This window comes from Stenella coeruleoalba (assembly GCF_951394435.1).
Source record: "Stenella coeruleoalba genome assembly, chromosome: 17".
In the NCBI taxonomy this organism is placed as follows: Eukaryota; Metazoa; Chordata; class Mammalia; order Artiodactyla; family Delphinidae; genus Stenella; species Stenella coeruleoalba.
This window is the reverse complement of record NC_137163.1, coordinates 68,731,522-68,757,488: the sequence shown is the minus strand read 5'-3', so window position 1 is coordinate 68,757,488 and position 25,967 is coordinate 68,731,522. Positions and strand designations below refer to the sequence as shown.

General features: G+C 46.0%; 1 protein-coding gene and 1 long non-coding RNA gene across 6 annotated transcripts in view; one reads left to right on the top strand and one right to left on the bottom strand.

Moving 5' to 3' along the window:
- Positions 1–1,464: 1,464 nt before the first annotated feature.
- On the top strand, positions 1,465–25,846 carry VXN (vexin; the record flags this gene model as incomplete). Its single annotated transcript, XM_079901255.1, has 6 exons — positions 1,465–1,531; positions 6,966–7,021; positions 15,251–15,401; positions 19,364–19,425; positions 21,977–22,068; positions 23,956–25,846. The coding sequence occupies 6 exons, from the start codon at positions 1,465–1,467 to the stop codon at positions 24,137–24,139; spliced, it is 612 nt and encodes a 203-aa protein (XP_079757381.1). The 3' UTR covers positions 24,140–25,846.
- The window catches only part of LOC307175772, a 41,666-nt gene continuing 33,614 nt past the window's right edge, over positions 17,916–25,967 (bottom strand). For 4 of the 5 annotated variants that reach the window (XR_013824475.1, XR_013824477.1, XR_013824478.1 and 1 more), the window contains one exon: positions 21,691–22,786. This is a non-coding gene — a long non-coding RNA (uncharacterized lncRNA). Of the gene's footprint in view, positions 21,555–21,690; positions 22,787–25,967 lie in introns of those variants that run through there. The other variant, XR_013824476.1, reaches the window with a different exon arrangement.

Sequence of the window (25,967 nt, the reverse complement as noted above, 5' to 3'; positions counted from 1 at the left end):
TGTTCACAGCAGCACTATTCACAATAGCCAAGACATGGAAACAACCTGAATGTCCACTGATAGATGAATGGATAAAGATGTGGATGGAATACAATGGAATACTACTCAGTCATGAAAAAGAATGAAATATTGCAATTTGCAGCAGCATGGATGGACGTAGAGATTATCATATAAAGTGAAGTAAGAAAGAGAAAGACAAATACCATATCACTTATACGCGGAATCTAAAATAAGACACAAATGAACTTATCTACAAAACAGAAACAGACCTGCAGACATAGAGAACAGACTTGTGGTTGCCAAGGGGGAGAGAAAGTGGGGACGGAATGGATTGGGAATTTGGGATTAGCAGATGCAAACTATTACATATAGAATGGATAAACAAGGTCCTACTGTAAAGCACAGGGAACTATATTCAATATCCTGTGATAAACCATATGGAAAAGAATATGAAAAAGAATGTATATATGTATAACTGAATCACTTTTCTGTACAGCAGAAATTAACACATAGTAAATCAACTATACCTCAATAAAATAAATTTTTAAAATATTACATCATTATCAACATGAAGAAATAAATCTGTAATGGTGTAATGAAAGGCCATGGGTTTGACATAATACACCTACGCTTCAACCATACCTTATTTTTGTGTATGTATACAGAATATATAGGATAAAATATAGAATATATAAAGGACAGTAGGATATTTAGGATAGTATACAATATATTAGGACATTTAGGATAATAAAAATACAATCTCCCTGTAGCTGGGCACCTCAAGCGTCAGGCACTGCTTGCTACCCCCATTCCTGCAAGCACCTGCAGGCTTGTACAAGGAGATGCTAAACACACAGCTCTCTAGAAATGTCAGCCTTGTCATGTACTGGCATGAGGCGAGAACGCTCTGGAAGAACAGTCCTTTTGTTTAAAATAGAAACTTTCAAGGAAGCCAAATTAACACATGACAGATTACTGAATAGCCAGTTCTGGAGGGAGGGGAAAAAAAAAAAAAAGCCTCTTCATCTCTGAAATGAAAAGGGGAGTTGCTGGTACCAAAATTCACGTTTCCTTTTCGGTAAAATCCTCCAGCCACGCTTGGCGCTACCCGAGTAGGCGATTTCACTTCATCACCACTTCACAAAAGACTTCCAAATTCACTGCGGCAGACACGGCAAAATAAAAATGTTAAATACATCCTGGCCGCGAGGGGACTGAAACCTCCAGGCTCCATCAAAGGTTCGCAATAATAGGATTCATAAAAAAAAAAAAAAAAAAAGACAGATGGGATTAGAAAATGTTGCAGTGAAGACTCTGGAATGAGATGAGATCACAGCACCAGCCTGTCTTTTGTGGACCGGCACAATGATCCCCGAGCCAGACTGGATTAGGAAACCTCGCGACTAGGGGTTCAGAGAGAGGCCTCCGGTTCCCAGGCACTTTTGGGGAGAGAAGGCTGAAACGATGCATCAGATTTACAGCTGCAGTGATGAAAATATAGAAGTTTTCACCACCGTGATTCCTTCCAAGGGTGAGTAAAATTGCCCTCGACTGTTTCCTTAACGTGGCAGGCTAAGCAGGAGAGTAAAGACAGTCATGTGCTGCCTTATTACGGTTTCTACCCCCAGGTTTCTGAGGTCGGATGGTCTCTCTGTTTTGACCGTGTTTGTGGTTGTTTCTGAAAAGGAGGCATATGAACATCAATCATTGAGAAACAGTCCATCAAAGGGGAAATGAGGGCAGCTAACTACTCCTCGTTTTACTTAATTCGATACTGGCAACCCAGTATGCCAAACGAAAAGTGACAGCAAGCCATTGTTTTAGGAAACAGACATGAAAACAAAATTCCCAGGGCAGACAGATTCTTTCCTCTTCTCCAGTGAGCAAGTGGGTTCTGAAATGAGAAGCAGCTGGCTCAAAAGTATGATTTCTAACTGTGCCGTGAAATATGAGGAGGGATCATATTTCTGGCAGTGGCCTAAAGTCCAATGAAGCGGTCCAAGAATGCCCTGACCCAGGCTGGCCTCTGCACAGACCCCAGGGCCATGCTCCCAAACTTAACCTGGCACTGGCACCGCCAAAGAGTGTGACTTTGTACAAGCCCTGCTGCTCTGAGGTGAACGGTGTCAAGGCCCGGGAAGGGCTCTGTGTCCCTGGATAGTTCCCTTGCCCCCTGCAGAGCTGGGCCCTCTCTCCTGCCGCCCCTGTGCTCTCCCTGCAGCCCCTGTATTGCTGGGAGAGCCTGGGACCCCGGCTTAGCCCCTGATCTCATTGTCAGACTGAATGAAGAGGGCCGGATGTCTGCTGGTGCTGTGACCCCCTGTTCAGACAACCCCTTTCTTCTTCCCATGTCAGCCATCGACACGGCCACTCCTGGGGGGAAGGGAGAGACTCAGCCTGGCCACAAAGAGAAAGCCAGCAGAACATAAATTAAGCTTTAGACATCTATTGCCAGTCAGAGGGAGAGAAGAAAAAGCTGGGAGTCTGCCCACGTGCTGAAGTTGGGACACCCTCTGGAGACTCGGGAATGTACCTGAAAAGTCAAAGCCGACCCTCTGACCCAGCAGTTCCACTCCTGTAAATGCTCTTATACGTGGATGCTTACAGGGCCACTGGGTCCCCAAGGGCAAAACTGAAAACAACTTGAATGTCCTTGAAGAGGGGAAGGGGTAAAATGTGGTGTCATCAGACTCTGGAATACTCCACAGTAGTCAACAGGGAAAAGAACTGGCTCTATGTGTGTGGACACAGCTCCCAAGAGCATCATGTTGAGAGAATAAAAAAGCAGGCTAGAAATTATTAAATTTGTACAGTACTATACATTGTTTATGGATACATATCTAGAGAAAAGCATAAAAAACATAGGCTGGAAAGACACAGATAAAGTTAGTGATAATAGTAGCCCTGGAGAGGGAGGAAAGTAGAATTGGGGAAGAGTAGAAAAGGGACCAAAACTTGTCCTCTCATTTGTTATTCCTCTTGTATGAGAAGAAAACAAATTGAAAGCAAACATGAAAATCTTAAAATGTCTATGTTCTATAATTTTTTTACATTTAAAAACATTTAAGGGAGAAAAACATCAAAGCTGAATGGTCCTATTCAATTAAAAACTTATTATACGATTCAGGAGCAACGTCATACTTCACCTGAAGAAAATCATTCAAAACAGGGCCTTTGAATCCATTTGCTTAGCAGAGTAGTCAAGAGACCCACCACCACTTATACGCTGTGTGACCTTGGACAGGCACTTAACCTCTCTGGGCCTGAGTTTACACTCTTATAAAAAAGGAAGAACTAGAACTTACCTCCCAAGGTTATTATGGGGGGAAAAATGAGATATAGACAAAATACATAAAGCATCTAGAACAGTACCTGGCATGGCAGTAAGCACCATTAAATACATCACTTACAAAGTGATTTCTATTTTTATTCCATATTCTGAGCAATGAATATGTTTAGTCAAAGATAAATATTCAATCCTGTATTTCTTTTTTGCCATTTTTATTCATGGCCACCTCCTAGTATTAAATCAGTCATCAGTATTCATGGACATGTCACTGCTCAGGAAGCTGTTCTCTAGAAAAGGAATATCCGCAGTTTTATCTTAGACTGTAAGTGGAGAAGTCCGCCTCTTCCTACGCCTTGTTGTGCCTCATCTCGCCTCCTCCAGAGCATCAGGCATAAGGCTCTCAGTGGGCGAAGACGGGGCCAGGTCTTCCTAAGTCACTGCTTATGAGAGAGACTGGTAACTCTTCATTCCATCCCCATGTTTCCTGCCTGCAGAAATATAGGCTGGTTTGATTTTCTCTAACAAGGGTTAGAGTCCTCCCAGGTATGCCCTTTCCCACACGCTCCTGTGCACAAATTCAGCAACCTAGTGTTTAAGAGCGCAGGCCTTGTTCCACCACCAACTGTGTGACCCTAACCCTCAGTATCTACCTAAGAAATAGAGCCAATGAAGACACCCGACCCCAAAGAGTTGCTGTGAGGAGTGAATGCGAGAAGGAAGTAAGTCGTCACCTAGTAAAGCTCAATGCGAGCCATTATCACATTTATCGTCGTCGTATTATATCCCTGTTTTCCAACATACACACATACATATATAATGGGTTCAACCTAAATCTACGTACTTTTTTTAGCTGAGCCATCTTAAAGCTCACAAAAATATGGCAACAGCAAGTGTTATGGTGTTTCTCAAGTATTTTAAGGCACAAGACATAGATCAAGTCTGTAACTGAGGACAAGTGTGTATTTTTACTTCCTAGAGAGAAGGAGAGCCCTTTAAGGGAAAGATTTCATAGGCACAATTCACAGTAAATATAAACGATAAAATCTGTGGTTTTACCAAGAAGTTATACCAGAAGTCACTTCCTGAAGCTCACCAGTCGGTTTAATTCTAGGGTGAACAGCATTCAAAATAATTCTCTTGGGGATAAACAACAATGCGGCGGGGTTGGCAAGGGGAGCCGGGGAACAGCAGGAGGAAATGGAGAAAACTCCAGAAAGAGAACTCCTGACGGAGGCTACAGTCTCTAGAAGTTATCACCTCTTCCTTCCACCTGCCCTCACCTTGCAGAGAAAGAGGAGAATTGTATCAATAATAACCACCACTAATCCCTGGGAACTCACTCTTTGCCAGGCGCCGGGCCAAGGGCTTGATAACGATTAGACCATTTAATTCTCACCGCAGCCCTCTGAGGTAGGTGAGAGTTTTACCAGAGAGGAAAGTGAAGCTTAGCAAGGATGAGTCATTCGCCCAAGTCACACAACTGGCAAGTGGTCAAGTTGGGATTTACACCCAAGTGAAAGGAGTCTGGAGCCCTGGCTCTTAACCAGCCCTCTGCTCGCCTGGCTTCATGGCAGCAGGCGCTCTGCAGAAAATCACACAGCTCTCACCTGAGCACTAATCTGAGCTGTGACAAGAAGTCATTTCCATTCTAGGCAGGGCAGTGGCAGGGTGGGATTTCACTTCCAAGTAAATCACTTTAGCATCAATGTGCAAAAGAGATGTCCGGGTGTCTCCACTTTCAACAAAATGCACACCTTTTTCCCAACCAAGTAACTTTTTTATGGCTAATTGATTCTTCAAGTTTTTTTTATTTACTGTGGTAAATAAAATTTACCATTGAACTATTTAAGTGTTCAGTTCTGTGGCATTAAGTACATTCATATGCTTGTGCCACCATCACCACTATCCATTTCCTGAATTTCTTCATCTTCCCAAACTGACACTCTGTACCCATTAAATAACAACTCCCCATTCCCTCCTTCTTCCAGCCCCTGGTAACCTCTGTTCTACTTTGTGTCTCTATGAATTTGACTAGTTGAGGTATCTCATATAAGCAGACTCATACAATATTTGTCCCTTTGTATCGGGCTTATTTCACTTAGCTTAATGTTTTCAAGGTTCATCCATGTCACAGCATGTTTCAGAATGTCATTCTTTTTTAAGGCTGAATGATATTCCATTGTATGTCTATACTACATTTAGTTTGTCCATTAATTTGTTAATGGACATTTGGGTTGTTTCCACCTTTCAGCTATTATGAATAGTGCTGCTATGAGCTTTGGTGCACTGGACCAAGTAACATCTAAAATTGCAATTGCCCACCTCCTAGAGTAATGGAAACAAAAACAAAAATAAACAAATGGGACTTAATTAAACTTAAAAGCTTTTGCACAGCAAAGGAAACCATAAACAAGACAAAAAGACAACCCTCAGAATGGGAGAAAATATTTGCAAATGAAACAACAAAGGATTAATCTCCAAAATATACAAACAGCTCATGGAGCTCAATATCCAAAAAGAAAAACAAACCAGTTAAAAAATGGGCAGAAGACTTAAATAGACTTTCACCAAGGAAGATATACAGATGGCCAAGAGGCACATGAAAAGATGCTCAACATCACTAATTATTAGAGAAATGTAAATCAAAACTACAATGAGGTATCACCTCATGCCAGACAGAATGGGCATCATCAGAAAATCTACAAACAATAAATGCTGGAGAGGGTGTGGAGAAAAGGGAACCCTCCTGCACTGTTGGTGGGAATGTAAATTGATACAGCCACTATGGAAACCTCCAGTATGGAGGTTCCTTAAAAAACTACAAATAGAACTACCATATGACCCAGCAATCCCACTACTGGGCATATACCCTGAGGAAACCATAATTCAAAAAGAGTCATGTACCACAATGTTCATTGCAGCACTATTTACAATAGCCAGGACATGGAAGCAACCTAAGTGTCCATCGACAGATGAATGGATAAAGAAGATGTGGCACATATATACAATGGACTATTACTCAGCATAAAAAGAAACAAAATTGAGTTATTTGTAGTGAGGCAGATGGACCTAGAGTCTGTCATACAGAGTAAAGTCAGTCAGAAAGAGAAAAACAAATACCATATGCTAACACATATATATGGAATCTAAAAAAAAAAGGTACTGATGAACCTAGTTGCAGGGCAGGAATAAAGAGGTAGACATAGAAAATGGACTTGAGGACATGGGTGGGAGGGGAAGCTGGGGCGAAGTGAGAGTGGCATGGACATATATACACTACCAAATGTTAAATAGATAGGTAGTGGGAAGCAGTCGCATAGCACAGGGAGATCAGCTCAGTGCTTTGCGACCACCTAGGGGGGTGGGAAAGGGAGGGTGTGACGGAGGCTCAAGAGGGAGGGGATATGGGGACCTGCGTATGCATGTGGCTGATTTGCTTTGTTGTGCAACATCAACTAACACAACTAACACAGTATTGTGAAGCAATTATACTCCAATAAAGATCTATTAAAAAAATAAAATAAAAAAATAAAATTGCAATCGCACCCACCTCTTCTTCCCAACCCCCCTCCTCTGGGCCCTGTCCCACTCCAGGTGCAAACCCTCTCCGTATTGCTACTGCAGCTACATCAGTCTCACAGGTGTTCTCTAAAACCATTCCTTTCTCTCTTTGCAGTGCCCAGTCCAGCCAGAAGAAGAGTCAAGAGCTCTCAACATCTCTTAACCAAGAATGTAAGAAAACTTCAGTTTTGATCCCTTTTGTTGACTTTCATTAAAAAAGCAGTGTCTAGCTTCTTCACTCCCCACCTCCCCCCTACATCCACACTCTCCACGGCCTGGAAAAGTTTTCCGTAGCCCATGTTGCTGTTGCATTCTCCATCCTCCACTTAACCAAAACAACTGACAAATGTCAACCAGACAACAAACAGTCCTGAATTGGACCCCCTTCTGTCATTTTCCCCACAGAGAACAATTTTCATTTTATATACACATTTTTTTCCTTAAACAGAATCCACAGTGAGGTAGAGCATCCCTGACTTGGGTGTTCTATTGTTGGCATTTGCAATGTTCCACTTTTTCACTATTATAAATAGCAGTGCAATGAATTTGTACAAAATACTGTTTTTTGGATTAATCCTATGGTGCATAGGCCTCAAAGTGTAATTAACAAGTAAAAGGATAAGAACAGTTTCATCCATCCATCCATCCATCATTTGCATTCCTACACCTGTGCTAGAGTGGAGACTAGAACAGTGATTTTTTTAATTTTTTTTTATTTTATTTTTTTTGTGGCACGCGGTCCTCTCACTGTTGTGGCCTCTCCTGTTGTGGAGCACAGGCTGCGGAAGCGCAGGCTCAGCGGCCATGGCTCACAGGCCCAGCCGCTCTGCGGCATGTGGGATCTTCCCGGACCGGGGCAGGAACCCGTGTCCCCTGCATCGGCAGGCGGACTCTCAACCACTGCGCCACCAGGGAAGCCCAAAACAGTGATTTGTAAAAGATGGCTTCTGCTTCTAGTTTCGTCACATACTACCCGGAATTCTGGACAACTGCTAGGCTTCCAACAATGCTTTTCCATTTCCCTCCAGCCTCACCAGCACTGGCTTTCATTTCTTTGTATTATTTTTTGCTTCTTTAATAAGCACATGCATTACCTTAAAATTAGTTTACATGTCTTTAGAGCCTGTGAATTTCTCATTTTACTTACAGATTTCTTTATACATAAGCTGTCAATACATCTTTGCACTTTAAAAGTTTTATTTTAATTGCTAATTGTTCCCTCCTGGTTATACTGGAGTTTCTATCACAATTGTTTTTGTAGAACACTATTTTGATTTTCTAAGTATCTCAATTTTTAAAATCCTATTCTCCATTTAAAAAAAATTTTTTAAGTGTCCTGGGAATGAGATTGGTTTTAGTCTTTGTTGTTTTATATACATTTATTACTTTTTAAATTCCCAAAACAGGATGGGCCCATTACAAAATTTCAAATACTAAAAAGATGTAAACTATGATATCAGAAAATCCTGAGAAGCTATAGAACATAGTGGTTAGGTATGCAGACTAGAGTCAAACTGCCTGGTTTCTTCCATTTCCCACTTTTAAATCCCAGTTCTATCCATTTCTAGCTATATGACCTTGGGCACGTTGCCTAACCATTCCAGGACTTGACTTGCTTAGCATTAAAATGGGGAGAGTGAGGGCTTCCCTGGTGGCACAGTGGTTGAGAGTCCGCCTGCCGATGCAGGGAACACGGGTTCGTGCCCCAGCCGGGGAAGATCCCACGTGCCGCGGAGCGGCTGGGCCCGTGAGCCATGGCCGCTGAGCCTGCGCGTCTGGAGCCTGTGCTCCCCAACGGGAGAGGCCGCGACAGTGAGAGGCCCGCGTACTGCAAAAAAAAAAAAAAAAAAAAAAAATGGGGAGAGTGAGAGAGCACATCCCAATAACCACTGGAAGGAGCAAATGATTTAATACATGTAAACTGCTTAGCCCAGAGCCTGATACATACTGAACATTCAATAAGCACTGGAGTTTTTTTAATGAAAATTTCTCATATAACAATGTATAATTATCACGCTTTATTGCCCAATAACATGCTGTTTTGCAATTTGCTTTTTTCACTATATAAATTTTGAGCATCTTTACATGCCAATTAATACATACAGATCTTCCCCATTCTTTTTAGAGGCTGCATAGTATGCCATTGTATGAATGAATGTACTATAATTTTTTACCCAAACCAAATCTGATGTTTTCTAGATTAATTATTTAACCAAATCATCAATAAATGGGGTTTCCCCATTTTCTCCAGTTAAACAATGCCACAAGAAATATTCTTGAACGTATTTTTTATGTTCTTATGCAAATGTTTTTGAGGATAAATTCATAGATATGAAAATGCTGGGTCATCAAATCAACACCTTATACTTAAACGTACATAATGTTATATGTCAATTTTAAAAAAGAAAGAAAATGCTCAAAGGATAAGAGCATTGAAAAAATTTTATAGCTATTGCCAAATTCTTAGCAACTGTTTTAAACTACCTTTACCAGAACACCTGAGCCAACACTATATGGTATCAAATGTTGTTAATCTTTGACAATCTGATAGGTGAAAACATCTCATTGTTTTAATTTGCATTTCTTTAGTAATTAATATCATTCTTCATCTTTCCATAGATTTTGATATTTTCTCCCTATGGGGTAAAAGACATGTCTTTTGCTCATTTTTCTGTCAGTGGTTTATCCTTTTTTTAAAATGACTTTGAGAATATTTATATACTAAGAAAGAAAGGGCTTTTAATGGGTTCTTTGCTGTAGTGCAAGAAATTCTTGTATTTCTCATGATCCCTAAAAACTTCGGCACACAGTCTAGAAGGAAAATGCTGCTGACTTTCAAGGAACAGTGGGTGTCACCAAAAATGGAAAGGGGAGGGGTTGTTTGTAGGTAATTTAGAGTTTGAGCACAGACTTGCGTTTGGCATTACAGTTGGTCCCTGACTTATGACAGTCTGACTTTCATGATTTTTGTCTTTACGATGATGCCAAAGCGAAATGCATTCAGAGACCATACTTGGAATTTTGAATTTTGATCTTTCCCCAGGCTAGTGCTATGGGGTACAACATACTCTCTTGTAATGCTGGGCAGCACAGCAAGCCACAGCCTCCCACCAGCCACACGATCACGAGGGTAAACAAGGATACACTTAGAACCATCCTGGACCCAGACAAGCATTCTGTTTCTCACTTTCAGTACAGTATTCAGTCAATTACATGAGATATTCAACACTTTATTATAAAATAGGCTTTGTGTGAGAAGATTTTGCCCAACCATAGGTTGATGTAAGTGTTCTGAGCACGTTTAAGGTAGGCTCAGCTAAGCTATGATGTTTGGTAGGTTAGCTGTATAAAATGCATTTTCAACTTATGATATTTTAGGGGTGTTTATCAGGATGTAACCCCACTGTAAGTCAAGGAAGATCTGTACTCTGGATCTGAAGGAGCCACAAGTCATTCATGACTCTGGGAAGATCCTTTGGGAATTAGGAATATTTAGTTTTCAATCAAGTTCTTGCCTTGAATTTCTAACCTTAAACAGTGTTTCTGTCTGAGTCACCACTTATACCAATACCTACTGGCTTTATAAGGACAGAACTGTGATTACAAAAGCTTAAAAATGGAAACTAAATCATACTCTCTAGGAGATAAATAAGGTGCTAGGGAAGAAATTTCTCAAGGGATTTAGAACCCAAACAAAGGAGACAACTCTCTATGGTGGACGTGAAGCCACAGGGGCACGAGCTTCACAAAGCCCCCAAAACATGGGGCACCGCCTCCTGGAGTATCCACTGACTTCAGCCAGGCTCTGCAGAACCAAGCTCCCAGCTTTCCTGGGAATGGCTTATGACTTTCCCTCCCTAAAACATTTTTACTCCAAGGGGAATAAAAATGACTCAAGTATATGAATACAAATAAAAATTGCTTTTGATGGAAAAAAAAGAAAAAATAGAAGGTAGGGTCTTGTCTTCAAATATGCATTCTTCCTCCAGGTAAGACAGCTTAATAATGCTCCCTGGCCTTTGAGCTCTCCTCTGAATTTCTAATTTCCCCTAACGGCATGACTCATCCTTTGCTCATAAAACTCAGACCCAGCTGCGCAGAACATTCAAATTAGAAAAGACAGGAAAGGTCTTAGTCTACCTAAGACGGGGGAACTGAGTCCCAAAGAAGAAAGAACTATCTCTGACCTTTTCTTTTTTTCATCCAACTGGCTCTTGGCTCCCCTTTGAGTTCCCGAGAAAATCGTTCATATTTTGCAGCTGCTCTAATGTACCAATATTTAGGACTTTGTCCCGAAATTCTTATTTGTCTCTATTCTCACCCCTCGGGCTACCATACGGATGTCAGGTTCCTTCCTTTACAAGTATCTCTTTCCTCTCCGAATCGTCCTTAGCGCGGCACTTTCCTCTCTCTCTGGACCCCTCGTAAGTTACATGTTCTTCTTCTACAGCCACCCAGTGTTCCTTCTCTAGGCGGCTTCACTAGTCTTTTTCTCCCCATCCCCTCTGATTCTTAAGCAATTTTACTGACGTCCTGATCATCCTGATGCCGCAGACATCGTAAGAGCAGCTTAAAGGAATAAATTTACACCAAAGCGTGGGTTAGTTAGGGCTTCCACAGCCCCTTCAAAATAAGCAGCAGCGCCATCATCAGGAAAGATGAAGGAACGGGAGTGCGAATGTCACATTCTTCCCGGATTCCAGCCTTGTGGAGGAGCAGTGATCTGATGTTTCCATCTGGCGATCTGATTTTTCAAAATGCACTGAGCAATCAGTTTGCACTTGAAAGTTCTTACCTGGATGGCAGCACTTCCATGGGTCTGACAAAGAGCACTTCCTTAGAAGTTATGAAACCATGATCCTTGTTCAGGCTCCGCCCCTTACAGCTCTGTGACCTTGAAGACACCTGGCTTCCTCTGGCCTCAGTTTCCCTGTGTGTAAAATTAGGGAGTTGGGCTAGAACTTTACTCTGGATGCCGTCAACCAAAATCATGATGATCCTTCATCACCTAGGTCTCCCCCGTCTTTCTAACTCCCTACCAGCCCCCTAGGTCTCTGATCTGAACCCAGCAGGGAAGCATCAATTTATCACAGTGAATCTGTTACACAAGTACAGCCCCTACTTTCAGCAGGCAATTGAACTTGGAAAGGGAAATCCAACATTAAACACGTCTCCCCTTCACCCCTTCCCCATTCCCCAATCTCACCCTTGTACTCAGGGCGCTAAAGAGCCTGTGCTCAGACCAGTTTGTTCTAAGACCAGCTGCAATATCCAGCCCGGACCGTATCCTACAGACCAGAAAAAAACCAGGCTGTCGGGAGGCTTTCGGGAGGCCACAGCCATGCATCCAGCTGTGCGTTCCCTGGCGTGGGCCTGATGCACTGCCCTGAGCCCTCTCAGAGCCTCCACAACTGTGGGGCATGAGAAGCAAGCGCGAGGCCAGCTAAGAAAGGGAAATCTTCCGAGCTGAGCCCTCTCCTCTGGCATCCTTCAGGGCCGAGAAGATACCCTGCTGAGGCACTGGGCCCTCAGTCAGGACCTGGGAAGTAACCAGCCTCACTCCCACCCCAGGAAACCTACATCCAACAGGGGGCGGAGCAGCTAGTGCTTCTCCACTGTCTCCCTCCCCATTCCCTTCTCCCACCCACAGTGCAGAGAAGGGCTGGCTAAAGTTTCTTGTTCCTAAAAGGAAATATTTGCTTTCTTTTCAGGGGAGGAAATGCTGGGCCTCCCCACTGGACTCCTCAGGCGTTCACATCCTGCCTTACTTCCTCCTTCTACAAAATGGGTCGGAAAACACACCAGTCCTTACTCATTAGAGGAATGCTGAAAAAATGAAAACAAAATTCGAAATAGCTGTGATGAGAGGTAGACAGCCAAAGGCTTGAATGTCAGTAATGAGGCTCAGGTCTCTCCCGTTGGACCTGGAGGTCCACATTCCAGGGGGAACCCTGAGGCCAAACGGTACACGTGTCCAAAATGCCATTAACCTAGGAAATTCCAGTATTCTGGGCGACACCATGGCAGAGTGCAGTGCTAAGAGGAGGGAAGGAAATGGAAAAGCTGAGGGGACTGTCTGTGCAGGGTGGTGAGTCCAGACCACCCACTACTGCACCTTACAGCCCCCAGTGAGCTGGCGTAGGGCAGACGGGTGCTGCCCCCAGCCTGCACTGAAGGCTTGCTAGAAAACCAACAGAAACACCACCTTTTAATCATTTTGCAATTTACAAACATATCAAATCAACACATTGTACTCCTTAAACGTATACAATCATATGTGGAAATTTATATCTCAGTAAAGCTGGAGGAAAAATATTTTTAATTATTGGGGAAAAAATCCCACATGCTGCAGTGCCCAGAAGAGAAAGGGCACTAATCCTAAATGATCCTTAATTATCATCATCTTTCTCCAAAGGCAAAGAATGAATGAGTCTGGGTCCTAAAACGGGCCTGAGAAAAGTTAATTTCCTAAGCCAGATAAGACCAAATGTGGGATATATTACTTTTTTAAGCAAAGGACTATTTGTGATAAACTGAAGCAAAGAGTGACAGCTCCCCTTCCTCTGCTGGGGACGGACGTGACCGCTTCCTGATGCTGTAGGTAAACAGGTGGCACAGGGAAAGAGAACCTGCTGTGTTCCTGAAATCTCTGCGAATGACCAGCAGTGACTCCGCCCCAGTACAGCAAGGGTGGTCAAGAGGATGACCCCTTTCCACATAGCCTCGAAGTACCAAAACTGGGATTTGAACTCAGGTTCGCATGACCCCAAATGGAAATTTATCTTCTTCATCATTGACAATCTGATAGGAGAAAAAACAACTTGTTTTAATTTGCATTTAATTAGTGTTGTTCAGCACCTTTCATGTTAACCGGCCATTTGCATGTCTATTGTCAATTAGCTGGGTTTTGGCCCCATTTTTCTATTTTTTTCCTCTTTATTGATTTGTAAGAGTTTTATGTACATAGCAATAATTCCCTATTATATGTAACAAATGTTATATTGAGCCATATTCTATTCTAGTGTCTGCTGTTGTTTGTTTGTTTGTTTGTTTTTTAACATGCATCTTTGGTCTGTCTGGTATTCATTTTCGTATGAGAAGTGTGGACATGGATCCATTTCCCCCAGTGGCCTGACATTTATTCCAACAATATTTATTAAAGGTCCAATTTTTCTCCACTGAACTGAAATATAACCCTATTATAATACTTAAAAATTCAGTCTTATTTGCTTCAGCTTCCTCCACAATTGTTACATTGGACAATGGAGGGGAAATCATCAAAGGCTCGACTGTAAAGGCTGAAATGGGTCCACCTCACTCACAGATAGACTGAGTACCAGGATCTGGCACAGAGGTGCCCTCGCAGGATGTCTGTAGAAGGAAGGAACGAGTGAGCAAGAGAATGAGTAAATACAAACCTCAGAGAAGCTGCAGTTCTAACCTGCTTCAAAGGAGTGAAGACATTCAGAATGCGCGACCCCAGTGTCATGGCTATGCATTCAAACATGCACGATATGCGCCCCAAATTGCTAAGATTCCCTTTGTCACCCCCGATATTAAGATAAAATATGGTACTATTTGTCTCAAATTTGTACATTTAAATTATTTCAATGATCTAAGTATTTTTATTATCATTTTAAAGGCCCATTTCAGTGGGCCCTGACAAAAGGGGTATTCCTCTTCATGTACTTTCCCAAAACCACTATTCAGCAGGGGATCATTATTGAAAACACCTTAGCGTGTAGCGTTCCGTTCTGGCTTGCCACAGTTTCCACTTACCGAGCCACAGGTCGTGGAAACTCATCTCTCAGCTCCAGCTGACAGGCACTCTACAAAGTAGAGGAAACGTGAGCGTCCGGGAGCCGTGCCTGCTTTCTCTGGCCAGCAGGTTCTTCCTTTTTACAACCTGGGAATCAGCTGGGCCCCGAGCCCTCTGCCTAGGTCTTCCCTCCGCTGGAGCATCCAGAAAGCTGTCCTCTACGTGAACAAGGGCACCCACTGAGCTACAAAGACTGTAAGAGCCCGATTTCCAGGGCTTGTCCTCATTTCAAATAGCCTGTTCTATTGTCAAACTATGTCCAGCCCTGGGCAGTTAACTGGCCCCAGTCTGGGGCCTGAGGGCTCAGTCTTCTGACTCTGTGAAGGGACAGCTGGTGAGGAGTTCCCAGAAACCTCATTTTCCTGCACCATGGTGCCACTGGACATGCTGAAGTTAAACACAACACTTCGCCGTTTCAGGCCAGTCTCCCCAGGTTTCCTCGCTGCTCCCAGCAATGGCTGGAGTCAGGAAGGCTCCGTGTCAGCACGAGGTCCGTCCGCAAAGCTGCAGTCCTGGCCTCAGCTGTGGAGGCTGAGATTCTAGGGGAGGAACAAGCTGACGGTCCTTCCTCCCCCCCGCAGGTGGTGATCGAGTCCGACCTCTACACGTCCCGGCCCCTGGAGCTGCTGCAGCACCGCAGCGACCACCGCGACGGCGAGGCCCGCAGGTCGAGCTACTTCCAGAACGCACGGCCGCAGGGCGCCCACCCCGCCAAGACCCCCGCCAGGCCCGGTACGTGCGTCACGGCCCGGGTCCCCGGAACCTCCCTGGGGGGCAGTGGTCCACTTAGAGCAGCTGCCGCGGTGTCCGCGAACTGGCTTGTGTGGGCTCTAGCCACGTCGTGATCCTCCCTGGCGTCCTCCATCACGCCCGGTGGGCGGAGCACCTGCACGTGGGGCCGCCGCCTTCCCCAGTGCATGCCGGTCCTGCTCTGAATGCACCTGCTCGGGCGCCCCCCCCCCCCCGCCCCCACTGCAGCACCACAAAACTCCTTCTACCTTAAAACACTCGCTGCTGGGTCTGCGTGATGAGCAAAGATGCTCTCATCTACCACCTAGCTCCACAGGCAGTCCTGCGGAATTCAGGAGGAGGTAAACATCATTAGACGCTGGGGGGAGAGGAAACCAGTGTACACATGACTCATGAAGCGAAGGAAGCTTACGTTATTTTACAGGGTGTGTGTGCGTGTGTGTGTGTGTGTGTGTGTGTGTGTGTGTGTGTGTGAGATTATACAGGCTCTTCATCAGCTGCCATCTTAAAATCCCACCATTTTAAATTTGAACGCCTTAAACTATTTCAACAATTTATAAAAAGAATTTAGAGACAAATTTGTTTTGAAAGCTGGAAGCATTAGAGTCTTACCTTCCACACTATTTTGAAAAATGGCTCCCACCCCAAGCAGTTAAACAGGAATCTGTGTCTAGCCTGCTGAAGTCTGTGATCGTATTTAGCCTTTAATTCCTGGTTTAGGTTATTTCTGTTATGCCCACAGCCTCAAGTTATTCCTATTTTTAACTCCAGAAATACACAAAAAGTCTTGGACATCCTTTTCAAAGCTGTTGGGTGTCAACAGTTTTGTATGTTAGAAGAACTGAAAGTAGACTCCATTGAGTGTCTCTTTATCCATCCATCTCCTCTCTTTCCTCCCTCATAGATGTTAGATTGGATCTTTAAGGTTTCTTTGGTCACTAACACCCTGATCCTGTTTTTAAGATCCTACGTGTAAGAACCCATAAGTCAAGCTATATTCTCTAGTTAAGGGATTACATATATACATTTTTATGGAGAGTGAAAGCCTTAGGGAAACCACAATGTGCCTTGCAAATTGAGAAGATCATTTTTTTCCCTCTGTCTATATATAAGTGGGTGGGTGGGTGGTGGTTGCCTGTGCGTAGAAAGAAAAAGAATATCTTCTCTACAAAATCACAAAATGAATTTAGAGCCATGTTTCTCAAATTTTAATGTGCAGAAGAATCACCTGGGAATCTCGTTTTTATGCAGAGTCTAATTCAGTAGGACCAAGTAGGGCCCCAGATTTTGTTTCTAATAATCTTCCAGATGATGCTGATGATGTTGGTCCAAGGACAACATACTGATTAGCAAGGATTTAGGGAAGATCTAATGGGTGGTTCTCCAGGTGGCATCCCTGGAGCAGCAGAACCACCTGGGAACTTGCTGGAAATGCAAATTTGGGGTCCCACCCAAGACCTATTTAATCAAATTCTGGGGTAGGGCCCAGCAATCTGTTTTAACAAGCCCGCTCCCAGGGTGACTTTCCACCTCCCTGAAGGTGGAGGCCCACTGATCTCTGCAAGCACCCCCTGCCGATCTACAGAAGAGGAAACTGAAACCATGGAAACTGACTTACCCAAAGTGCACTGCTCATCAGCAGCAGAACTGAGATTAAACCTCATGTCTCCTGATTGGCCAGCTAATTGCGTCTTTCCCCCAGAAAATAATGTCTTTCCAGCTGTCTGGTTTTAGGGGCTACTTTCCTCCCTAAGTAGCTTGTGGAAGCTTGGACTGAAGGGGAGAACAGCAAGTTATGAAATGGAGAGACTCTGCCCGACATATGACAGTCAGCTCATGCAGGGAATGTGCTAGTCAGGTTTTTAAAAAAAAAAGAAAAAAAAAAAGATTGAGCTGGGCATCGATTCAGTTCCTTCAGCTCCCACAATCTGACAGATTCCAGAGGGGATGAGAGGGAGGGAGGGTTTCTGAGTCAAAGCCAGACCCACAGGAAAGGCTGGGCACCAGCCTTGGGCACGAGTTTTCCATCCTCCAGTCAGAAGGATATGTGTCTCCAGGGATCTCAAATCTGGAGACGTGTTTCTTTTCTGAGCTAAAGGAGAAGGCTCCTGGGTGCTGTAGCCTTCTCACGTGGGAGAAATATGCTCTGAGGAACCTTGGAAAGAGTGGGGACTCTGAAGCCTTGAGCAGGTGAACCTCAAGGGCCCGGAAAAGGGGACACCCACCTCCTGGGCCGGTGGAATGTCTCCACTAGGATGTCCTTGGGACATCTCAAAATCAACTTGTTCAAATGGAATTCGTCTTCCACCTTCAAACCTCTCTTGCTTTCTCAGCTGGTGCCACTATCCATCTTTCTCTTGCTTTCTCAGCTGGTGCCACTATCCATCTTTCCAGCAAGCCGCTGGGATGTTTATCCCAATACCCCCTTGTCCTCCCCACCCCCGCTCCACACACTAACCACTGCCAGTGTCAGTTCCTCCGTATGTCTCATCTCTCCTTGGTACCAACCTCAGGCTACCGGGTCAGACTCCCTTCATCCCTTGTGTGTAGCCGCCAAGCCTGGTCGTCAGCTACCAGTCCTTCTTGCTCCACAGGCTACCAGAGGGTAGCCTAAAGCAGCATCCCTCTGCTTTAAACACTGTGTCCTCTCCACCCCCAGATGCCCTCCAGACCACGCCCAAGGTTCTCCAGGACCCAGTCCTCTGCTCACCTCTCCAGGGCCACCTCCTGTGACACTCCTATCCCTGCCAATCCATGCACAGAACAGCCCTGAGCTGTGGTGTAATTGTGACCACTCATTATATTCCGGACCTTCCCCAATACGTTCTCTCTGCAGATTGCCCTCCCTGGGTCTCCCCACCTAGCAACCTCCTCCCAGAATGGGTTAGGGGGTCCCTCGGTCAAGTTTTCCCAGCCTTGCAAGACCACCAAAGAGGTCAGCTTACCATTCCCTAGATCTTCCTCACCCAGCTTCATCGTAATTGCCGTGCATCTCTAAAGCCTGTTTCCTCATCTGTTATGACGTCTACCTGTGAGGGTTGTAGTGAGGATTAAATGAGACAATGTTTATGAGTCTTACACTCAGCGCAGCGACTGACACAGTAAATGCTCAAAAATATAAGCTACTGTCGTCACTGACGCCAGAGCACGGCACACCGTGGTCTGATCTTGGTAGCCTGTAACTTCATTTTATTGGCCTTGAGATGTTTTCCTCGGGGTGGGGGGCTGGTGTTTCTCTACGCTGTAGTCTGATAGCATGGGGCTCCTCCAGGAACATCTGCCCCAGGAGGGACTCGACTGAAGGCCAGCCTTCAGTGGAGCCCCACTCCACCCCATCCCCGCCCATCACCAGCTACCTCAGCTCAACATCTGGATTCCCAGCAGCGGGTCAAGCCTCAAATAAAGGCATAGAAAGAAGGTTCTCACATACCTCTCAGGCCAGTGCCTCAGGACTCCGATAACCTCCAATCCTCCCACATTATGAGGCTTACTTCCCACAGCAGGCAGGACTTTGAGCTCATTTTCACAGAGGCGTGTCCAGGAGCGGCAAGTTAAAGGACTGATCCCAGCTATAAAGACTTAACTCCTGATAACCTCTTGTGATCTGGCGCTTTAGGAAGAAAGGAGGAGCTGAGGGCACATTCTCTGAGTCCCCTACTGCAGGCAGACCCCGTACTGAACACCTCCACACACGTGATCTTATTAGACCTTAGTTCTAACCTCCCCAAGAGCGCCAGGGGTGCAGGTGACCCACTGGACAGTTATCCCATTGCCCAACCCTAGTGCGTGATTTTGCTGCTCAGTACAAAGGCCGTTAGAATATTCCTGGCTTGTGATTGATTAGCTAAGGGATAACTGTGATTGATTAGCTAAGGGATGCAGAACCCAGGGGAGCTGGAACCCAGAGTACCACTGAGTAACGTCCCCTCCGTTCACCTTTGCAGTGGGGATTTCTGAACCCAAATCAGCAAATCTGTGTGGGAATCGAGCATACAGCAAAGCTTTGGTAAGTAAAATCAACCTGGTTAGTGTATCTGCTGTGCTTTAACCTTCTTGTCCTGTCCGTGCCATGAAGACAAAGTGTCCTTTGTTCCAGGCCTGAGGATTATTAGAAAAGTGTAGCTGAGGGTTCTTTGCTCCTAAAGCCTACCAGCTGGTGGCACGCCACTGGCCGCCTCTCTCTTTCTTGCCAGAAATTCAGCTCTTAGGTGGACAGAAGGTATTACCTAGCGGACATCTCAAACAGGGGGGAAAGAAGCAGTGTCTGTGGCAGGCCCCTGCCAGGTGGAGGTGTCTGACCAATTCCCAGGGGCAGCTACGGGGGTAAAGAGATGCAAGGGTCTTGAGCACTGTGAAAACACAAAACACCATCACCTCAGAGGAACTGCTGAGCCACCTCCCACTGGGAGCTCTGGGGCAAGGACTGTCCATCTGGGCTGCCCGAGTTGGACCCAGCTGACCGATCCTTTATATTTTCTTCCCGCTCTTTCATGGCATGCAGGCTGCCCAGGACGGCATGACCTTGGGCGAGGTGGCCCTCTGTAGCCAAGGACACCGGAAGGAGCTGAGGGCCACCTGCTCCCCGCCCTCCCCAAGGGGGAGGGCAAGGCCGCTTGTCCTTCCCTGAAGGGGGATCCGGTAGTGCATGTCTGGGTCTAGCTCAGCGTCACCCTGAAAAAATACATCTCCTTCATCATCCTCTGGGAATGAATGTGGGTGTCCCCTGGGTTAGCACAGAAGGGGTGGAGTGGTGGCTGGAGGTGAGGTCAGCTCGGGCATCCTGGGCTCTGCGGGCATCAGCTCTCGAGATTCATGGAACTAGAACAGACTGGAGAGAGTGTCTGAGTCACCCGCTCGTCCTTACGGAACAAACTGGACAGAGACGCGAGCGCTTTGCTCCTGGTCTGGGCAGGAAATCGAAGCCAATTATTTCATTTAGGTCATCCCTGTACTAGGAAAACCACACAAAGGGCAGGGATGGGACAATCAGGGGCCCCCTGTCCCAACCTGGGACGCAGGGGAAACTGAGGATGGCTGGGCCATTACCACAGAGTGAAGGTGGTCAGGCTGCGACAGCTCGAACTGCTGCCCTCAGCTCAGCCCGAGGCTAAGGGGAGAGGGCAGCTCACTGCCTTGGATTACTTGCCCCCAGCCCCCGGGCTGGACTCAGTGTCCTTGGCAGAGAGGAAGCTGTAGCTGGGAGGCCAGAGCGAGGTGGGATGGGACAGGGTGGTGATGGGGAGGTGGTCACAAAGGAGGGGGCGACAGTAGTGCAGAGGACAGAGCGGCAGCATGACTGACCCTTTCCTCTGGGTCTGAGACGGTAGGGCTGGGGTCCTGCAGCTCTTTGGAGCCCCCATCCCAGGGCAGAGAGCAATTCAGAGCTCGAACAGCTAAATCTGATTTTGACGCTAACATGCGCTGGGGCAAACAGGATGGTGGACGGCCCGGGAAGAAGCAGGTTTCTGGGCTGCTGGCACAATGGGGAGGGACAGCTCCCGAGAGGCCACAAGGTGGCACAGTGACTCTCCCCACAACCTTTGGCCCGTGCGGGAGAGAAGGGGCAGTGACTCCTGGTGTCCTCAACCTGGAATTTTCCAGCAATTTTAGGAATGTGGTGATCTTAAGCCTTCCCTGGGGCATGGGGTGGAGGTGCAAAGCGGAGGTCCACTGACTGAACAAACTCCAAACTCGGGACCTAGCCCTGCTTGAGCTACCAGTGATTTTTTCAATTCGGTACATGTTTCTTGAGCACTCACCACCTCCTTTAAGGAGAGCTCAGGAGGGCCGCCAAAGGGTAAGCCCCAGACCCTGTCGTTCGCATGCCATTCCTGGGGAGACTGCACCGGCATAAGAAACAAGTAGACAACCGTAAAGAGAGAATTGGTGGGATGCCAAAACATATCACATAAGGACTCAGTGCTGTGGGGATGCAGGAGACAGAGAGAAATCAGCTGGGGCACCAGCCTGAGGGGAGGCTTCCTGGAGGAAGTGGTCTTTGAAGGGTAGGCAGAGATGAGGCTTGATCCAGAGAATGAAGGAAAAGCTGGGTGAGTGAATCCAGGAGGGGCCCAGGGTGTGTGGCAGGTCTTGTGGGAAAAAAGGAGGTCCTGTCCCAAGCGACTGGTCCTGAGGCTGCAGCAGAGAAAAGGGAGAGGGTGACACTGATCTTGCAGAACCTGCAGGATTTGACAACAAAGTGGACACAGACCATAGGGGTGCAAGGGGGGACAGAGGCCTCGCAAGACTGAGTTGCTTGCTTTCAAGTTTCTCTACGTAGGTGGTTCTCAAAGTGGGATCCTGGGACTAGAGCACTTGGGAACTTGTTAGAAATGCAGGTTCTCGGGCCTACATGAGACCTACTGAATCAGAAGCTGGGGTGGGCCCAGCATTGCATTAACAAGCCCTCCCGGGGGCACCTGGTGCCCGCGGCAGTATGAGGACCATTGCCCTGGGTTGATGGTAGTTCAGTTTAGCTGATGCCCTTTCCAATGGCTCCAGCCACTGTCGGAGCTGGGGACATGGCACCATCCTCACACTCCCTTCTCACAACCTAGATGCCTCCGGTGGCCCGGATCTCGGTGAAAGCTCCCGCCGTCCTGGAAGCGGCAGCTCTGGGCTCGGAGAACGGAGCTGTTCTGACCAGAGGGTAAGTGCTGTGCCTCCAGCCTGGCTGCCTCGGGGCTCCCCACCCGCTCCTGTCCTGCTCCTGGGCCAAAGAGTAACAGGTGGCCGTCTGTCAGACCCTCAAGAAGCTAAAACAGAATCCCTGCCAGCTGTAAATTACCTTTTAATGAGGGCACTAATCCCGGGTTTCTGTGGCCACATCAACTTTTCCCCTAGGATTAAGCCGAAGTGTTTTTGATGGTTTCCACTTCATTAACCCCACTCTTTAGACTAGGAGAAGTCTAAAGAGGGAGGGGTTTTGGTTAATTAGACAAATGTAATCACAGGCCATATGCAGAGCCTCCTGAAGGCATGCTGGTGTCAGAAATGCCTCACGAATTAGATTAAGGGCCCCTGCCCAGGTAGAAAGTACACAAGATACAAATGTTTCAAACCAAAAGCAGGTTACTATTAACTCTGACCCAGAACCAGCAGCTAGAGTAGCAGGAGTGATAAGCCCCCCAGGAAGGCCCTCACTGCCTTCAACATGGCACAAAGAAGATGGCAATAAGAGTCTTAAACTCAACTCAGCGTGTACATTTACGCCCCCTTCATCATCTTCCAGACTGGAGAGAGCAGAAAAGTGGCTTCGGGGATGATGAAGGGTGTGGGTTCTTGACTCAGATCTGCCTGCGTGCCTGGCACCGCTGCTGACTTGCTATGACTTCAGGCAAGTTGTTCAGACCTCCGTGTCCTCGTTTCTTTAAAAACAAAACAAAACCCAAAACATGGGGACGATCATAACCTCTTGAGAGATTACTGTGAGAATAGGATGAGATAATGTGTGAAGAGCTTAGCACCAACGGTTGCATCATTTTTCAAGAAGCTTACAGTCTGGGAATCGGAAAGACACGTGCTTGGCAAAGTGATAGATGCTCACATATGAGGGACCATGCACTACAATATCAACCCAAGGTATGCACACCTTGAAAGCTGAGGGAGTTAGAGGAGGAACAGACCAGTGTGAAGCCCTTTTAGGTGAAAGAAAGCCATCTAGAATGAATGATAAAAGCCAAGCCACTCAACGTATTGGGACCTAGTTAGAGAAAAGTATCTTTTCGATTGTATTAAGTTTATAGTAGCAAATTGTTGTGAGCAGCAATGGCTGTTACTGCCTGCTGCAGTAACCAGCAAACGCGAACCGTGTGCCTCAAGAGAGGCGCCCTTTCCATCCGCGCAGCTGCATCACAAAGGGTTCTTCTAAATGGCCCGTTTCTCTCTAAGCTTAGACGTTCTCATTTCCATTTGTTCCTGGACCCTGGCTATTGAAAAGAAAACGAAGGCCATTCTTTCACTGAAGGAGAGCAAGTGAGAAAAATGAACATTTATTGATGTGGACCATGTGCCAGATGCTTTGTGACCTTATTTTCCTCCTCACAAAAGCCCCTTGAGTTAGATGAAATTATCCCCATTTCGCACATGAGGAAGCTGAGGCTGGCTGAGGTCAAATCACTTGCCTGAGGTCACACAGTAAGTGGGGAGCAGGATTCAGCCCCAGGGCTCATGGGCTTTCAATAGCTGATGCTTTGTGACATCTGCTCTTTCCAGCAAGATCGTTTGTGTAGAGGTGGAGGGATGGCGGGTTGGGGTGAGGAAGGGTAGAGTTTGGAACAAGAGCAGAACTTGGGATCCATGAGCCAGTGTGCTCAGGGCCACCTGCTTCCCTCTCCCCATGCAAGGACCTCCCTGGGGCAGGGGGATGGGGTGTCATTCCTGCGTGGGCCCCAACAGCGACCCTCCACCGTGGTCACAGGATGTATGAGCAGAGGAGGAGCGAGGGCTCTGGCTCCTCTTATCGAGGGCAGCAATTAAAGAAGGACAGGCTCAGCGCAGTGACCGCCCTCCTCACCCACCTGTGCATTTTCTGTAGATCCAGGCACCTCAAGAAGATGACTGAAGAGTATCCTACCCTCCCTCAGGGAGCAGAAGCCTCCCTACCGCTGACAGGAAGTGCTTCCTGCGGCGTCCCCAGCATCCTCCGGAAAATGTGGACCAGGCACAAGAAGAAGTCTGAATACGTGGGAGCTACCAACAGCGCCTTTGAGGCTGACTAAAGGTGACCCTCCCCAGGTGCCCTGCGCTGGCCCGAGTTCACTGCACAAGGGGAGGAAACTTCCAGATGGGAACTGAGCGACATTCACCTCTGCTACTAGCTGGTCCACGCACATCACCCTCCAGTACTAACTAATCGCCCCGGCTCAGGAAACGGGAAAGGAACCTCCCTCGAAGGCAAAAGAAAACTGTTCCTTCTTAGAATCGATAAAGCCATTGGTCTGAAAGTGACTTCGGGAGGTCATCAAGTTTATATCCCTATATTTAAGCAAAATGGCACCAAAATCAAACTTTCCCAACCCATTTTAAAGACCTCCAAGGAAGCAAGCAGGCAATTACTCAGCCTTCCTTGTGAGTCGTTCTAATTTCCAGTATAAATGTAAGAATTTGATGTTTCAGGCACTTGGAAGCACAATGGTTCTCACTGTTCCTGCCACCATATTTATTTCATCTTGATGAGGTACGATTTTTAGTGACAAAGCGCTATATATATTTACTTAGTAGTTCTAATATTCATTTGAGTGTATCGTCAAGATCAGTTCTGATGACACTTGGCATGATTGCATGAACTCTGTATTCTTTTACATGTGATTTTTCTATAGGAAAACATGATTTAAATCTTTGAATGCTAACATTTTCTGAAGTGACACAGTCTAGTGGAATTAATAATACCTTGCTTGGGTATAATTATTTTAACTTTTGAAAATGCTCTCCCATCCATTACCTCTTACATTCACAAAATTCCTGTTAAAGAAAGCACAATTATTCCCAGTCTACAGATGGGGAAGCTAAGGGCCTTAAGAGGTTATGCGACTAGATACCAGGTAGTGGAACTAGATACCAGGTCCTCAGCTTCTGCACCAGACTCCTTGCTTTGCCTACTCTAGTAACTGATTTGAGGATGGTTTTGAGGGGTAGGGATATGTCTCTGAGGGCAACATTTGAAGGAAACGATTTGACAAAGTTAGAACCAGTACATGATATAAATGATGTAAACCATTCATATGGTTTCATAATATATCCTATTATGCTTTCCTTCTTTTAATGGAAATGTCATCATCAATTCTATATCAACATCAGTAGCCTTAAAATGATAACATAATGATAGTTACCATTTATTAAATGCTTACTATGTGCCAGGTGGGTTAGTGAGCACTTTACATACATTATCCCGATCTTTCTGTCAACTCTGAGTTAGGTGGCCTTCCCCATTTAATAGACACGGCTTTAAAGTAGTTAAATGATTATTAGGATTACCCTAACCCATATGGGTGTCAGGCTCCAATGCCTGTGTTATATCTACTCCTTCATACAAGAATATTCAGAACATAGAGAAGAACCAAGGCTAGTAAATAATTTTCATATCAAATGCTAAGCATAATTGATTGGCACAGGCTGCCTAGAGTGCTGTGTGGAGCTAGGATCTGAGATAAAGGAGTGCAGTGATCAACTGGTAATGCCTGCCTGTGGAGCAGATTAGTGGGATGTGCCTCACATATCTGTCATCTGTGGCCTCAACTCTGCCCCCAGAAGGCTTGTTTTCTAATTCAGAAGCTTAAATTAATCCAACCCACTTAACAAAACCAGTGACTCCATGGTGAATTTTAGTCTAAGACCAGGTTGGAAATTGCCATTTTTTGGTTACAAGGAAGACCTGGGCCACATCACTGGTCTCAGACTCAACTGTTATTCACATGCTGCTGCTCCGTGACCACGTGTTGCTTTTTGATCTCTAAATTACCTGCTTCCACATCTCCAGGTGAAATGTAAGAAGGCATGGGGGATAAGGGGCCTGGGCTTCCGGGCTTTCACCTTGCTGACCTCTGCTCT